The sequence below is a fragment of the Rhinatrema bivittatum genome, chromosome 1, assembly GCF_901001135.1.
Source record: "Rhinatrema bivittatum chromosome 1, aRhiBiv1.1, whole genome shotgun sequence".
In the NCBI taxonomy this organism is placed as follows: Eukaryota; Metazoa; Chordata; class Amphibia; order Gymnophiona; family Rhinatrematidae; genus Rhinatrema; species Rhinatrema bivittatum.
The window spans coordinates 110,723,020-110,740,983 of NC_042615.1; the positions used below are offsets into that span (position 1 = coordinate 110,723,020).

The 17,964-nt window shown below is 42.6% G+C and overlaps 1 protein-coding gene across 4 annotated transcripts in view; it reads left to right on the forward strand.

The window, feature by feature from the left end:
• TENM3 (teneurin transmembrane protein 3) overlaps positions 1–17,964 on the forward strand; it is a 1,731,308-nt gene that overhangs the window by 1,239,037 nt on the left and 474,307 nt on the right. For all 4 annotated transcript variants that reach the window (XM_029581140.1, XM_029581227.1, XM_029581302.1 and 1 more), the window contains one exon: positions 14,152–14,389. In XM_029581140.1, coding sequence (XP_029437000.1) covers positions 14,152–14,389 — 238 coding nt within the window. The remainder of the gene's footprint in view (positions 1–14,151; positions 14,390–17,964) is intronic.

A 17,964-nucleotide genomic window follows, 5' to 3' on the forward strand; every position in this document is an offset into this window, starting at 1 on the left:
TTCTGAACCTGATGAAAATAAGTGCTATGTAAAATCCTTAAGTTTCTAGCACTAATAAAACAGATGGAGAAATATAAGCATGAATATCCTCAACAGAAACAAAGGCAATAAAAGCCTCTGTTGACATTAAAGGTATGAAACATGAAAGATAATTTTAGGTCAAGACTGATATCAAGATAATAGAGGTAGCAGATGTCAGGTCAGAATCAAGATAGGACATTGAACTGTAGTTAATTAGGAGTTTGTTGCTCAGGAACAGGACTTCAAATTTAGAAACATTTATTTATAGAAGCTGAAATAGTGACATAAGATAACTTGCTCAAGGCAAATTGATAGATAAAGGGGACATTTTTGATCATGCTGGGGTTTTTTTTTAAATTAACTTTTACAATATATCAACAGAAGAAGTACAACTAATATCAACAAATACAAATATAATAAGCACTGATCTTAACTAGAGGAGAAAGAAAAAGAGACAAAAATGAAAGAAAGGGAGATCTGTGAACACTGAAAGTCATAAACAATAACAGCTTCTTCTATTTAAAAATACTGCAGTTACTGGCTTCCAGATCTTCAGGGTAAATCTCAGAAAACCTTGCTTTTCAGCTATAATCATTTCAAGGCCAATATTCAAAGCTATTTAGCTGAATAACTCACAAATTAACTAGCTAAATGTCAAGTTTTGAATATTCCCCATATTTGGCTATCTTTTAGCCATATAAAACATTACCCAACTAAATTTAGCCAAATAAGGGTGGCAAGGATGAGTTAGCCAAATAACTCTTATGTCATTTATTTATTTAATAGATTTGTATTCTGTTTTTCAGGCCCTTCAAAGCAGATTACATTCAGGTACTAAAGGTAGATTTACTAAGCCGCAATAAGGTGACATCGCAAGTTATACAATATGTAACACACAATATCATACAAATTTCCTCCCCCTATTTAAATAAGCTGCTATGCATGCATTTGTATTCATTAAATTGCCTAATGCATGCAAAGTAGCGTATGCATAGGCAATCCTACATTAATAAAATAATGCAGCTGATTTAGAAAAAAGTCAACCTTGTATGGATCCCTAAAGGCTATAGCATGGAAATGAAAAAAAGGATGCATGGAAGTAATGTGCATGGAGCGGTAGTTATTACTCTTAACCAATTAGCTTTCATAATTTTGACACAATTACAATGTCGCTCTCTACTTCAAAAGCTGGGTAAAAGAGAAATTGGATTCAGACTACAGCCAACATTAGGCCCTGACTTATACAGGCCAGGGTACTGATATGCGGACATTAGGGAAAAAGTATAGGACTGATTCTATGGCCAATTCCATCAGCAAAGCATGTTCAAGCAGCATTGTTTTATCATGAATGCTCACCCCATAAAAATGTTGCTAGTAGTATTATCCTTAACACAAGGCTTATTTATTTTTATGTATTTTATTTATTTAAGAGTTTTTTTATACCGAGGTATAGCTAGCTGCCTTCACTCCGGTTTACATATATAACAACCTATTACATTTAACAGTAACTGAACCAGAAAAACTACTTATTATGGGGGTAACCTGCATGGAACGGTAGTTACTACCATGAGAAACTTGTTGGGCAGACTGGATTGACCATTTGGTCTTTTTCTGCTGTCATTACTATCTGGCCGATACAGTAAGATGCGGGGGAGAGCCGGCTAGCGCTTGCTCTCCCGACACGCGCCCAGGCCACTCTCCTGGATGCGCGATTCTGTAAGTAAAGATATGCAAATTAGGGCCCGCAGTAAAAGGAGGCGCTAGGGACACTAGCGTGTCCCTAGCGCCTCCTTTTTGACAGAAGTGGCGGCTGTCAGCGGGTTTGACAGCCGACGCTCAATTTTACTGGTGTTGGTTCTCAAACCCGCTGACAGCCACGGGTTCGGAAAACGTATGCCAGCAAAATTGAGCATTTTACTTTTAGATAGCATAGTTTAATGGGACACAGCCAACATGGATTTATCCAAGAGAAGGCTTGCTTCACAAATCTCCTAGATTTTTTTGAAGGGGTAAATAAACGTGGACCAGGGTGAACCTGTAGATATGGTTTATTTGGATTTCCAGAAAGCATTCGACGAAGACCCTCATGAGAGGCTTCTAAGAAAACTAAAGTCATGGAATAGGAAGCAATGTGGATTGCAAACTGGTTAAAAGTCAGGAAACAGAGACTAGTATTAAATGATTTGTTTTCACAGTGGAAAAAGGTAAACAGTGGAATGCCTCAGAGATCTGTACTTGGACTGGTGCTTTTTAATATATTTATAAATGATCTGGAAAGGGATGAGACGAGTGAGGTGATCAAATTTCGGACGACACAAAATTCTGCAGAGTAGTTAAATCTCAAGCAGATTGTGATAAATTGCCGGAGAACCTTGTGAGACTGAAAGATTGGGCATCAAAATGACAGATGAAAAGGGGTATACTTGTACAACACAGCTAGCACTGCAATGTACAAATCAACTACTCTTGTTAGACTTTTCATCACTTATAAGGTCTATAATTCTTTATTAATGTCACTATGAATACCTCTGAATGTGTCTGTAACAACACCCCCTCTAACCCCAACACACCTCCCAAAAACCTACCCTGATTTAAAGTGCTCCTCTAGAGTGGTACATATACAGAGAGTGTAAGACTGACTATACAAATTCTTTCTCTCTTTCTCTCTCTTTCTCTCTCCCCCTTCCAGTGCGCAAGATATGCATGCAAAGGCTGTGGAAGTACACATGGCAACAATATTTTAAATGCTTCATATGTTATAAAATGAGGCATGATTTTGCTCACGCTGCAGTATGCATGTTCCTTTTAAAATTTACCTGACAGTATATCTGGATTTTCAGAAGGTGTTTGACAAGGTCTCTCATGAGATACTATTCAGGAAATTAAAGAGTTATGGGTTGGGGCAATATCACTTTTTGGATTGGTGACGGCTAAAGGATAGACAGAGTAGGAGTGAATGATCATTACTCTTAATTGAGAAAAGTAAATAGTGGAATGCCCCAAGGCACGCGGCCTTTTAATATATTTATAAAAGATCTAGAAAAGAGTGATGAGTGACATGATCAGGTTTGCAGATGACACAAAATTATTCATAGTTGTCAGATCACTAGCCAATTTTAAGGAATTACAATAGGACTTTGCAAGACTGGGGAATAGGGCATCTAAATGGCACATTATAAATTGAAATGATGCATATAGACAGGAGTAATCCAAATTATAGGTATGCATTAGGACCTAGGTATTGAACTAGAAAAGGTATAGGGTGACCAAAATGATAAAGGGGAGAGAATAGCTTCCCTTTGTGGTGATGCTGAACAGGTTAGAGCTTTTCAGCCTGCTTAAGAGACGGCTGAAATAATATAATAGAGGTCTTTAAAATCATGAGTGGAATGGTATGGGTAATAGGGAATGGTTATTTATCTTTTCAAGGACTTTGAAACACTCCATAAAGATAAAAGGTAGCACTTTTAAAACAAATCAGAGAAAGTATTTCTGCTTTCAGTGCATAAAAAAACTATGGAATTTGTTGCCAGACGATGTGTTGAAAGCAGTTAATGTAGCTGGGTTTAAAAAGAGTTTGAACACGCTCTAAAGGAAAAGTTTGTAAACCATTTTAGTCATATTATGAGCAAGAAGATTGGATTTATTGTTTGGGATTCTGCAGGATACCTATGATCTGGAATGGTCACTGTTGGAGATACAATGCTGGGCTTGAAGGATCTTTGGTTTGAACCAGCACTGCGTTTCTTATATAACTATAGCCAATGTTTAAAAATAAGTGAAAGTTGTTTAAATGTTTCTAGAGGTGATATTTGCTAGTTTTTATTTTAATAAGAGGTCTGTTCATAGTTCTCTCAAGCATAAACATTTTTTAATGGCAAAATCACTTCAATAAGTAATTTGAGCTGTGCTTTAGTACAGACTTCTACCATCCTTGAGCGGGAATAAACATACATATATCTGAGTGTTGATAGAGGCAAATAAAAAGGCATTTCTATGTTTGAGAGAGAAAGAATTAGTCTCTTTCTTTTTCAGAATATTGCCCAAATATGAACTCCTAAAATGTTGCTATTCATAACAACATGATAATATAATAGATGACAACAAAAAAAAAAAAAAGCAATTGACCATTCAGTCTGCTTAGTTATTGCCACATTGTAATGGTTCTATCCCAGCTATCAGTTCTGTGTTATGGCTGCTTGTAAGATATGCATTATACAGGACAGCTATTTTTGTCTTTCTCATATGTACTCTACCATCCTAGGTGGATGAGCATACAGGTTTCCCATTTTCTTCTCCCCAGCATCTTTGTACTCCCATGTCTCCCATTCATGTTTTTTTCTGATATTTGTCCTTCACAGTCCATTGTGCCCTGGATAGCACATAAATGACAGTGAGAATAGCTTGGATGATATACAATTTTTGCACTATTTGGCAGGTGCTTTTTGTTCAAAGCAATTTAGAAAAGCATAATTATAATTATTAAATATAATTAGAAAAAGAACTATCAATTTGCAAGGGGAAAGAAGAAGAAGTGAGGAACATTTTAGAAGTAGAAAAGATTTAAGTGAGTTTGAGTTTAAGGTGTGAGGAAAGGGGCATTTCAAATAACTGTTAGAAGCATTCTTCATGGCATGAAAAAAAGATGCTTATATGTATTTGCACAAAACACATGGTATGTTGTACAATTGAACAGAACAGTGATTGTCAACCCAGTCCTTGGGACACACCTAACCAAACAGGTTTTCAAGGTATCACAGTGAATAGGCATGAGAGAGACTTGCAAGCACTGCTTCCATTCTATGCAAAGCTATCCGATGCATATTTATTGTGGATAAAGCCCAACTGACTAGGTGTGTCCTGCGTGCTGGATTCATTAACCCCTGGTATGAAATACATATGACTAAAGTAATTTGGATATCTGAGGCTGAAACAAATATGATGGCACTACAATTAACTGCATTCCCAGTATTAGAAAATGTACCACTTATGAATACAGTAAAAATAAATTCACATGGTTGAATTGTATCATTCACAATAATTTAACCTGGCTTTTACTTAAAACATAATTATCACTGGTCAGGGGTCAAATTACATGTATCCTAGCATCTCTTCTTTTCTACACTACAGTTCAGACAATGAGAAAACTCCCTTACTAGCCGATACAGTATGGTGTGCTCGGCTGAGTGCACCGTTTAGCACACGATTGGCTCCCCATTTTTGACACGCGTCTATTACCCCTTAAACTGTATGGAGTAATACCTTATGGAAAACGTGTGGCCAACCCCCCCCCAAAAAAAAAACCAAAAAAACTAATAGTGCTCATCACATGCAAATACATGTTGATGATACTATTAGTTGCCTTGGATACTGAAAGTAAAATGTGTTGCCAAGCTGCACATTTTACTCTCAGAAATTAACGCCTGCCCAAAGGGCAGGCATTAATGTTAGAAGTGGACCCTTGGGCCAAGGTGGGATTGACGCTACCCATAGGAGGGATCCTACGGGTCCCCACTGTCGGCAAGTGGAGTGGGCTGATGGACGGAGGCCGGCTGGCACTTCACAATATCAGCCCTCGTTCCCCGTGGGTTGAGCCTTTGGGTACCGGGGCCAGCTGGGCTTAGGTGGACCTCCATATGTCATCGTCGATGGAGAAGTAGAGAAGTCAGCCCAGAGGCAGCAAAAGCAAAGCTGGGAAGTCTGTACTGGACGAGGTGCAGTCCCGGAGACCCGGGCACCAATAGAACCAAAGTCAGACAGAGGGCACCCGAGCAAGAACAGGCCGAAGCCTGAATAGGCCAAGTCCAGGACGTAGACTGAAGAGGCGTCGTAGACAAACTGGAGTCAGGGACGGTGGCAAAGAAGGAGCGAAGGCAAGGCTGAGGTCTAAGTAAGGAGAAGATCAATGTTGTAGTCAGGCAAAGCAGTGGTCAGGGCTTGGAGAAGAGCAGTAGCATGGTCAGGCAAAGCAGTCATCGGGGCTTGGAGAAGAGCGGTAGTTTGGTCAGGCAAAGCAGAGGTCTGGGCTTGGAGAGGATCAGTAGCATGGTCAGGCAAAGCAGAGGTCTAGGGTTGGAGAGGATCAGTAGCGTAGTCAGGCAATGCAGAGTTCTGGGCTTGGAGAGGATCAGTAGTGTAGTCAGGTGATGCAGAGGTCCAGGCTTGGAGAGTATCAGTAGTGTGGTCAGGCAATGCAGAGGTTGTGTCCAAGAAATCAATCTGAGAAGGGCTAGGAATCAGGAATGAAGGAGAACAGGAACTGGAACTTGCAGGGATCAGGAACACGGGAATCACCAGGAGGCAATGAAGTACATGACCAGCGAGGAGACCTGTTGCAAAGGCGACTATCAGGAACCGAGCCCGGCCTTAAGTACCAGAGCTTCGGTGATGTCATCATCCAGGGCTGTGGCCAAGTTTTTGCCGTGGGCCCTTCATAAGCAACAGTGATCTGCGCGTGTGTGCCTAGGGAGGGGAGTAGCGCTGAACGGTGGCGCCTCTCCGTGGACCACCTGGAGAGGCCCGTCATGGAGCACAGAGGCCTGTAGCAGAAACTGGAGCACCGGGGGTGGCCCAAGGACAAAGCCGGCGGCCACTGCCTCCAGAGACATGGAACTAGATGCTGGATTTGGCAAAGAGAGGTGAGGGGGCCGGGCCGTGGGTCTGCCGCGGCCGGCACACGCAACAGTTAAATTCTGAGCAACTCTGAAAAGGGTACACAAAAGCAGAAAATACTGCTTTTCTGTACACGCTCCGACTTAATATCCTAGTGATATCAAGTTGGAGAAACCAAAAATGAAAAAGAAAAAAAATTCTGCCCACCAGTCAGTGGTTAGAAAAATGGACACAGTTTTACTGGTGTCCATTTTCCTAACCCATAACTGTAAGCAGGTTCGAAAACCGATGCCAGTAAAATAGAGCATTGATTTTTGGGACCTGCTGACAGCCACCTCTTCACTAATAAGAAAGCGCTATGGATGCACTATTGTCTCTAGCGCCTCCTTATTAGCGCGACCCCCTCATTTACATACAGAATCACGTATTTACATACAGAATTTACATACACGTATTTACATACAGAATCATGTGCCCAGTAGAGGTGTCTGGGCATGCGTCGGGAGAGCGGGTGCTCAACACTGAACACTGGCTTTCCCGCAATTTTCACTGTATTGGCTTGTTAGTTTGTCTCAATGACTCACAAATAAACACTGTTTTTTGTTTTGTTTTTTAAATCTCTAGCAGTGTTAGGTCAGATGGTACATTTATTCTATCAGAATGCAATCACATGCATTAATGCACATTGTTAAGAAATAGGCCTGAATGAACCTCATTGGGTCCTATTTACTAACAAGATGCATTAAAACATTTTAGTATATAGGCACCTGTATGTTAGAATGAGTAAAAGTTATTTACCCTTTCAAAAAGTATTAGGTCTAGGGGGACACTCCATGAAGCTAACAGGTAGCATATATTTAAAACAAATTGGAGAAAGTGTTTTTATCACTTAGTTCACAATTAAACTGTGGAATTTGTTAATAGAGGATGTGGTTAAAGAAGTTAGCATAGCTGAGTTTAAAAAGGGCTTAGACAAGTTCCTAGAGGAAAAGCCAATAAACCACTATTAGTCATGTAGACATGGGAAAGCCACCGCTTATCCCTGGTAATGGGGTCCTGCTGGGTTCTTGTATCCTGCAATGGCCACTATAGGAGGCAAAATGATGGGCTTGATGGTTTGACCCAGTATGGCATTTCCTAGAACCCATGTACACTGGTGTAATAGTAGTATTTATTTTTTTATTTTTTTAAGAACATTTATAAATCATTTTCTAGTTTAAATTTTTAAACTCCCATAGCAAGATAAAATTAAAAGAAAAAATAATATATATTGCATAAAACACAAAAGTAAAATTAAAACACAAAAGTATAATACAATTCACAAATAATCCATATACTGCCCTTTCAAGCACTGCCTGCCATTTGCTGAATGTCATACCCACCCCTCCGGATCATTAATAACCTTATTCCCCGCATAACATCATCCAATTTCTCAACTTCTTCTAAAATGTAACTAGCTGCATTTCTAATGGTAAAGCATTCCACTATTGTGAAATCACAGCTGAAAAAACTCAGTTTTGAAACCTAACATGTACAAGAATTTATTTTCAATAGGGTGCCTATCTTCAAAATTATATGCATACTTTTCCGGCTGCAGTAAGCCATCTGATTTTCATTCATCATCGCATTACTGACCGGACAGGCTTTTGACCTGCTGGCTAGAGAGAGAGAGAAAGAGAGTGAGAGAACGCCTTTGTAGATGCTCACAACAAAGTAAACTATTAACTTACCACTGTAAGAGGGGTGAGGTAGAGAGAACATGTTACAAATCTATTCTTCTTTCACCTTTCATCACTCCAAATCACATTAAATCTTCACTGTTGGTAATTGTGCATGTAAAACTGCCCTCCAAAACCCAACTTACTCCCCAAACCTCACCCCACGTTCATAATACCCCCTTTTACAGTGGTATAAAAAGTTCAGATATAAGTGAGCCTCCACAGAGGCTCTCTCCCCCTCCCCCCCCCCCCCCCCCCCCCCCCCAAACCCCAGAACTGAAATAAAAATGTTTTCGGCCAGTAACACACAACTTACGCAGGCACAATGCACAGGAAAAAGGTGTAGTTATTACCTGCGTTACTCTACCCACACCACACTAACTGACCCTCATTTCCATTTACTCCTCCCACTTGAATACAAATGAAAAATTTGTATACGCAATTTGCGATGCGGTATTTGTCACATGCATTACGGCGTTATTGTGGGCATTAGGGCCCTAACGCATTTTGATAAATGACCCTCTATGTATGTGTACACTTGAGCATTGTATGTTAGATGCATACCTATTTTTTAAATTGAAATTTATGCATTTTGGGGGTATGTTTCCAACATACCCGTAAAATGCCCCCTAGAATGCCACTTTTAAATGTAGGTAAAAATGCCTATGTACTTTCAAACAACTGAATATCTAGTATTATGCACATAGATCTCAACTAAGACTTTGAAAATGTACCCCATACTGCAGTGTTATTCACTTCCAGTCCTCAAGTATCTCAAACAGGTATAGTTTTCAGATTACTTAGGAATGTGCATGAAGGAGATTTGCATACAATGGAGGCAGCATGCAAATCTATCTTATGCATATTTATTAGGGAAAGGCAGAAATCAAATCCCACTGCTCCTCTTTGTGACTTTAGGCATGTTACTTAATCCTTCATTGTCCCAGGTACAAACTTAGGGCCTCGTTCACTAAGCCGTGTTAGACCATTTACCACACAGTAAATGCTATATTCCATGCAGTAAATGGCCTAATACAAGGATAATGCAAGTTATTTCAAGTATTTTGCATATTTTGTTTGCAGCATTGTATGTTTTGAGCTGATTAGCATCTAAATACATCCATACCCTAAACTAATCAAATCAAATAATGCAGCTTCCCTAAGAAATTGCAAGCTGCATTAATTTGAATGGAAGTTAACTATAACACAAGAGATGTAGCTAACTTCCTTCAGAGTAGTTAAATATCAAGCAGATTGTGATAAATTGCTGGAGGTGCTTGTGAGACAGGAAGATTGGGCTTCCAAATGACAGATGAAATTTAATGTGGACAAGTGCAAGGTGATATACCGTATATATATAGGAAAAAATAACCCTTGCTGTAGTTACACAATGGGCTAGATTTTAAAAGCCCTGCACGCGTAAATCCTGCCGGATTTACGCGTGCAGGGCACTTGCTCACCGGCATGCCTATTTTACATAGGCCGCCGGCGCGTGCAAAGCCCCAGGACACGCGTAAGTCCCAGGGCTTCGTAAAAGGGGTGGGGGGACGTGTCCAGGGGGCGTGTCGGCAGTCCAGGGGCGTGTTCGGGGGTCAGGGGGCGGTCCGGGGTGGATCCGGGGGCGTGGCAATGGTTCGGGGGTGGGCCGAGGCGGCGCACGCAGGTTACGCCTGCTTCAAGCAGGCGTAACTTGCACAACAAAAGATAGGGGGGATTTAGGTAGGGCTGGGGTAGATAGGGGAAGGGAGGGGAAGGTGGGGGGATGCGAAAGGAAAGTTCCCTCCGAGGCCGCTCCGATTTTGCGCAGCCTTGCACGCGCCAATCCCTTTTGTTCGCGCCGGTTGCGCCAATAAACGTACGCGCACGCGTACTTTTTTAAGATCTACCTCAGCGTTAGGTTCTATCTTAGGAGTTACCACCCAGGAAAGAGATCATAGTGGATAATTCATTGAAATTGTCGGCTCAGTGTGCTGTGGCAGTCCAAAAAGCAAACCGACTATTAGGTATTATTAGGAAGGGAATGGAAAATAAAACGGTGGATGTCATAATGCCTCTATATTGCTCCTTGGCACCTTGAATACTGTGTGCAATTCTGGTCGCCACATCTCAAAAAAGATAGTTGTAGAGAAGGGCGACAAAAATGTTAAGAGGCATGGAATGGCTTCTCTGTGAGGAAAGACTAAAGAGGTTGGGACTTTTCAGTTTAGAGAAGAGACAACGGGGGGAGGGGGAATATGATAGAGGTTTACAAAATCATGAAAGGACTTGAACAGGTTAATGTAAATCTGTTATTTACACTCTCAGAAAATAGGACTAGGAGACACTCCATGAAGTTAGCAAGTAGCTCATTTAAAACAAATCGAAGAAAATTATTTTTCACTCAGCACATAGTTAAGCTCTGGAATTCATTACCAGAGGATGTAGTTACAACAGTTAGGGGCAGATTTTAAAAAAGTATGCCAGATTTTAAAAGATACGCGTGTAGCCTTTTAAATCCGGGGTCGGTGCGCGCAAGGCTGCGTGAAATCTGCAGCCTGCACGCGCCGAGCTGCGCAGTCTGCCTCCGTTCCCTCCGAGGCCGCTCCAAAATCGGCGCGGCCTCGGAGGGAACTTTTTTTTTGTCTTCCCCCACCTTTCCCTTCCTTCCCCTATCTAACCCACCCCCCCTGCCCTACCTAAATCCCCCCCTACCTTGTTCGATGGAGTTACGCGCACCGGCTGGCCAGGCCCCGACACAGGCCGCTGTGTCGGGGCACTCGGCCACGCCCCTGGACCGCCCCAGACTGCAGACACGCCCCCAGACCGCAGATATGCCCCCCGGACCGCCCATTTTAGCAAGCTCCAGGACCTACGTGCGTCCCCGGGCTTTGTGCGCGCCGACGGCCTATGCAAAATAGGCGCACCGGCGCGTGAGTGCCCCTGCGCGCGTAAATCTACCCCTTAGTGTAACTGGGCTTTAAAAAGGTTTGGATAAGTTCCTAGAGGTACAAATCCATAAACTGCTTTTAATCAATAAGGAATAGCAGCTTGATATATATTTAATGTTTGGGTATTTGATATGTGGATTGGACATTGCTGGAAACAGGATACTGGGATTGATGGACCTTTGGTCTGACCCAGTATGGCATCTCTTATGTTATGTTATGTTCTAGCCCTATCTAAAATCAGTGAGAATGTGGTTCTGGTTCAGTTTTCAGGTTTACAACACTTGTGCTGCATCCTAAGCAATCTGGATACAGAAGGTGTTTCAGCGCAGAAATCGCCCTCCCAGCCCTAACTACAGATATTAGTTTCCATCTTGATAAGGGTAATGCTGTTCTCTTTGCCTGTTTAGATCTGAGTACCACTTTTACCCTTTACTGATCAGCACCTGCTAAATAGACTGGTTTGAGTCTTTTTTTTAGAAAACAGGTTGTATCTTCCATAAGTCATCTGAACTGAGGCATTCTTCATGGGTCAATGCTTTTACCTATCCTTTTCAATTTGTATCTTGCAGCCCTTGCTACTCTGATACAAAGTCTTGGATTTACTTGCTATCCCTAAGCAGATATACAACCCTAACACTACAGTTTCCCTGGCAAAATTTGATAATAGTCTAACAGTCAGAAGCAATGTGGTTTGCTAGGAAACCTAGCCAGCCTAGGTTTCCAAGTCCTTCCATGGCAGGAAATCCAGTTCAGATCATGGGTGTCATCACTTTTGGGTAGATTTTTAAAAAGAATGCACGTGCGTCTATGTGAGCGTGCTACCCAGTGCTGGCACACGCATGTTATAAAATCCCGATCGGCGTACACAAGGAGGGAGGTATCATTTAGCAAATCTACATGGCGACGCATCATTGGGCTTCCCCAGTTCCCTCCCAGTCCACTCCAATTAAGGAGGGAACTGGGAGGGAACTGGGAGGAAACTTCCCTACCCCCTACCCTAACTTCCCTTCCCTTTCCCGTATCCTACACTCCCCCTATCCCTATCCTAGCCCCCCCCCACACACACACACATTTTTTAAACTTATGTTTTGCTACTGCCATCCCCCGCTGTCCTGGGCGCTTCTAGCCCCGCCTTTCCCCCCAGGACTGCCCCACTGCTGAGGCCTAACTCTTTTGTGCATAACAGGGGTTGCATGCGCGGCCGGGCTGCTTTTTAAATGTGTGCTGTGAGTGCAAGGCCCGGCCGTGCGCATAACCCCCCTATCTTTTATGCACACGGGCAATTAAAAATCCAGCCTTATATTGGGAGTGAGATTTGAATCAATCTTAAAAATTTTAGCTCATATTCATATCTGATGGATACTACTTTTTAAGATTTCTTCGTCGGCTCCAACCCTTTCTTAATCAAGGTGTAGCCACTGTTTATATCATGTGATGAACCCCCATCTACCTCCTGCTCAGAGTTGTGTCATATATTATCAGTTTCTTCTTAACATGCATGATCTAATGAGCAGGTTGCCAGCATCACCAACTAAATGTAGAAAGTTCTCTGATCATTATGTGATCACATTGTCAGCTCATACGAAGAGCAATGAACCAACAAACACTTGCCTACATTTCAGACACAACAATATCTTATTTATATGTGCTCAAAAGTGTTTAACTTATATGGTCCAACTCCAGTAGGATCATTGGTGAAAAGTAAAAGTGAAAAATAAATCCTTCAAAACTGATGGAAAAAAACTGAATTGAAAGAAGGTTGATGAGCATACTATATAGGCTTTAGGAAAGTTCACATATATGCGGAAATCCCAAAAATTAACAGAAAATATCTTATCCTCTTTGTACACTTTAGATTGCCCTTATTGCTTTGTTCACAGCACTACATATCCCTTTACAAAATGTCTACCATTAATGGTCAGAAACATCATCTCTCTTTAGACAGGATGTTTTATCCAGCTTAGGTTGCTCTGTAGAGCCAGTTCTAACGCAGTAAAGGTTGCTTCATATAGCAGAACCATCCTCAGCCTTAAAAGGTTCACAACAAACACAAGAAAAGCACATTGCAAACTAGGATGTATTGTAATAGGCCTGAAAAATCTGCTAAAATCTGACTACAGTTTTACGTGTTTTGGTGTTGAGGAGAGCTAGGAAAGCATGACATGACTCTTGTGATCACCATCATCACCTATGACTTGCTCAAAAATGTAGTTATACTAAATACAGTGGTGTGAAATTGGAAACTCTGTTCTTTCTGTGTTCTAATGGATGTAACGGTCGTTAAGTATATGAGCCTTCTGACGTTGTAATCAGATGCGAATCAGTCTGTTAAATATCCATGAAGCAACATCTGCTTCACAGAGTGACCTTCTGCTAAAGAATACTTAGTATCTATTAGCAAATCATAGAGCATATCTGCCTTATTTTAAATGCACTAAACTAGAGTAGTCTACTGCTGTTTTGTAACTAGCTTGTAATAATTTATTGCAGTTAAGTAAGCCTTTAAAATCTTCCATTAAATAATTAGAGATTATATGCATTTTAAAAACCGTTGTGTTATACTGATATTACCTATTTAATTTCAGGGTTAAAAAAGATTACATTTAAAGACATAATAGAGGATCTGTCAACTGCTGTTTTCTGTAGGTTTACTAAAAATAAACAACTCTAATTAAAACAGAGAAAGATTTTACCATCTGTTGAATATTAATTACATATTTGTGTGTCAAGGGTAAAGTGGCTTCTGCAGAATGTTACAGAGGTCCACTAATAGAATAGTATGTGAACATAATAGTATGAAGTTATATTTAAATTTTGACTCAACGTTGGAAAACCTGAGAAATAGTTATTTTTTTTTCCTTTGTTTTCTTTAGAGCAACCTTCAAACAATCAAGGTCAGTCCACCTTGCAACCTCTGCCGCCTTCTCTCAAGCAGCATTCTGCGCCACATCATCCCTCTATCACATCTCTCAACCGCAACTCACTGACAAACAGGAGGAATCAGAGTCCGGCCCCGCCGGCTGCTTTGCCCGCCGAGCTGCAAACCACACCTGAGTCCGTCCAGCTGCAGGACAGCTGGGTCCTTGGCAGTAATGTGCCATTGGAGAGCAGGTAACTTTTTCATCAACCATATGTTTCACCACTCTTAGTTAGAGTAATAACATTAGATATTCTTCTCCCTCTTGTACTCAGAAAAGTTACAATTTTTTAAATTTAGAAGGACAATTTATTTTTCTTAATACTTTTCTTTCTCCTACCATTGAAAAATAGCTCTTTCCTTAAAAAAAAAAAAAAAGTTAGGGTTTTATATATTAATGACCCAATATTCAGTGGCAGTGTATCTGGATAAATTAGCTGGAAAAACCTATCCAACTAATTTATGCTGGATATTCACCCACAATGCTGACTGTAGTTGCCTATCGGAAAGTTAGCCAGATAAGTCTCAAGAACCCAGCTAATTGTACGACCATTGTCAAGAACGTAACTACGTTCCTGGCATGCCTCTAAGTTGTTTTTTTTTGTCAAAATAGTATTTTTTATTGGCGTTAGCAGGCAGTGAACAACCAATCGCGCCCAGAAACTTCTGAGCGAACAAAACAATATTACAAAACTTAGGAAACTGTTACAGAGAAACTTCAGCAGTTATGAGTCACCTGAAACACCAGTAATTTTGTATAACCCCTCAATACTGCTACCCCATCCCACTCCCCCAACCCCAACATTCATTCCACAGTCATACACATTCATACTAACACTAATGAGACCCCCCCACCCCCCCTTGAGCAGCCCAATCAGCCCTGTAGCCATGAGATCGTAAATCATCCTGCAAGTCTTTGGGTAGGGCTAAAACGCAGGCATCCCAGCATGCACAGTAAGCCTTGTCCGGTTTCCGGTGACCCAGGAGGAAGTCCATACGTTCCAGTTGTGCCAAGTCAGCCATGCGACGAGCCCAAGCGAGAAAAGTTGGTGCATTGTCCGGGACAATCCAATCCGCCAGGATCGTACGACACGCCAGCATAACCGCCACTCTTTCGAATTTCACTTTGGAGCGTCTATCCAACACCGAAAGTGGGAGAGAGCTGCACAATAGCACCCTTCCCATGAGTCCAACGGTCACTCCCAGGCAATTGCCAAGTACCTATGGCTGTCCAAAAAGCTCGAAGCGTTAGGCAGTCAAATAGTCTATGGAGGAGTGTTCCAGGGTGCAATCCGCATTTGATACACAGTGGCGTAGCGGTCAACCGCATCTGAGAACGACGAACATCATCACAGTACAACCAGTGTATAATTTTGAACTGCACTTCCCGTAGGCCAATATCTGGAATCATGTGGTGTAAATGAGCAAAAATCTCAAGTAGCTGAGCGCCCGTAACTGAAGAATGTAGAGCATCAGACCAACGGCTCGCCAAATGTGTTGTTCTGTCCATGCTGCGAAGGTTCTGACCCAACTTCCTCCAGCCAGTAATAGTGTTGGCGAGATAAGCATTGTCAAAGAAAGTGTTGGCAAATTTGAGTTCCAGTACTAAGTCCTCAGAAGTCCACGCACAGGAGCGGATATAGTGTCGGGCCTGAAGAAAAGCATAGAACTGCTTGGAGGGGATGCCATACGTGCGCTGTAGGGTCGCAAAGTCCAACAAGTGTCCAGAAGCATCATCAAACAAATGATACACAAACAATATACCCTTATTCTCCCAAGACTGAAATATAGCCTTACTGTCCTGCCCCGGTAAAAATTCTAAATTGCGTACAAAGGGAATAAGCAAGGATCGAGCACCAGGTCTGGCAACGAGCCGTCGCCACCATCCCCAAGCTCGAATACAAGGAGACAGTAGGGTGACAGGGTACGAGGCAGCACAACGTATCTGGGCACGAGACTGCATGAGGCTCAGTGGCGAAATGGGGGCTGCCATACTCGAGAGCATGCCAGGTGCACATAAACGGTAAGTTCCGGTGAGCCATTCGCCCACAAACCTCAACTGACATGCAACGTTATACAAGCGAAAATCTGGCATGTTAAGCCCTCCCCGGGCTCCAGGCAGCTCCAGAGCTGAGTAAGTCAGTCTTGCCCGTTTCCCCCGCCACAGAAATTTTTGTAGACTGGAGCGCAAACGACCAATATCCACCCCCCGTAGCCAGCAAGGTATCATATGGAGCAGGTACAGTAATTTGGGCACAAGGACCATTTTAACCAAGGCACAACGCCCCAAAAGGGATAGCGGGAGAGGGGTCCATAAGGCTAGCTGCGCTTGTAGCTTATCAATACAGGGAGTGATATTTAAGGCATAAAGTTTTTTTAAGTCCCTTGGAACTTGCACCCCTAAATATTGAAGGCCGGACTTAGCCCATTGAAAGGGAAAGGGACCCCCCATGTAGTGGGAAGATGCTCATTAAGAGCTAGCGCCTCTGACTTTGCGTAATTGATATGGAGACCCGCCACCGATGTAAACTGAGTAAACAGTTGAACAATAGTCGGCACACTCTCTCGGGGCCTTCCCACGAATAACAAAATATCGTCGGCAAAAAGCGCCAACTTCATGGGATGACCGCCCACACTGAGCCCCCAAAACGCCTTCTCACCCCGCAGTCGGCAAGCCAAAGGCTCAATCGCCAACACAAAGAGAAGGGGCGACAATGGGCAGCCCTGACGTACCCCACAACGGATGGGGAAATGTTCCGTGGGCAGCCCATTCAATAAAATGGTAGCACTCGGATTTTGGTATAACACGGACACCCAGCGCAGGTAGGGGCCCGTGAAGCCGTATTTGTTCAAAGTCCAAAATAAATAGTCCCACGATATAGAATCGAAGGCCTTTTCGGCGTCCAGACTCAATATCAGGGCCTCATCCCGGGGTTGGTAACTAAGAGCGGCAATAAGACGACGAACATTGTTCACGCCCTGGCGACCTCGCACAAATCCAGTTTGATCAGCATGTATCATTGTGGGGAGTATACCTTGCAGACGGGCAGCGAGAACAGAGGAGAGAATCTTAATATCGACATTGAGGAGGGAGATGGGGCGGTAAGACCCCACCTCCAGAGGATCCTTCCCCGGTTTAGGAAGAACCACTATGACCGACCTATTGGCAGTATCGGGGAGGGAGGGACCTTCGAGCATGCTATTATAGTAAGCTTGTAAGGGAGTCAAGATAGGGAATTTCAGGATTTTGTAATACTCAGACCCTAACCCATCCTGACCCGCTGCCTTACCCAGCTTAAGGCCTTGGATGACAGAATAAATTTCTTGAGTGGTTATAGGACGATTCAAGGTGACAAAGTCTTCCGGCTGCAGTGTCGGCCAGGATTGCCCCCCGAAAAAAGCCTCTGCACTTTCCGTACGCATGGGTTTCTCTCCGTATAGCAACCTATAGTACTCTAAAAATCTGGCCGCTATGGCTTCGGGACTCATTCTATGTACGCCCAGACCATCCCGGATCCCCGAAATGGCCGTTTTGGTCTCCCGTGGCCGGACTAAATGTGACATTAGTTTACTAGATCTATTACCATATTTATACAATTGGTACCGGTAGTACCGTAAAGATTTAGACGCGCGCAAATGTAAGAGATTATTGAGGGCCTTACGAGCCGCGTCTAGGGAAGCCTTATCGTCAGGTGTCATAGTGCCCATATGCTGAAGCTGGGCGGTTTTTAAAAGGTCAGTAAGCCTAAGGATCTCCGCATTCCTTAGT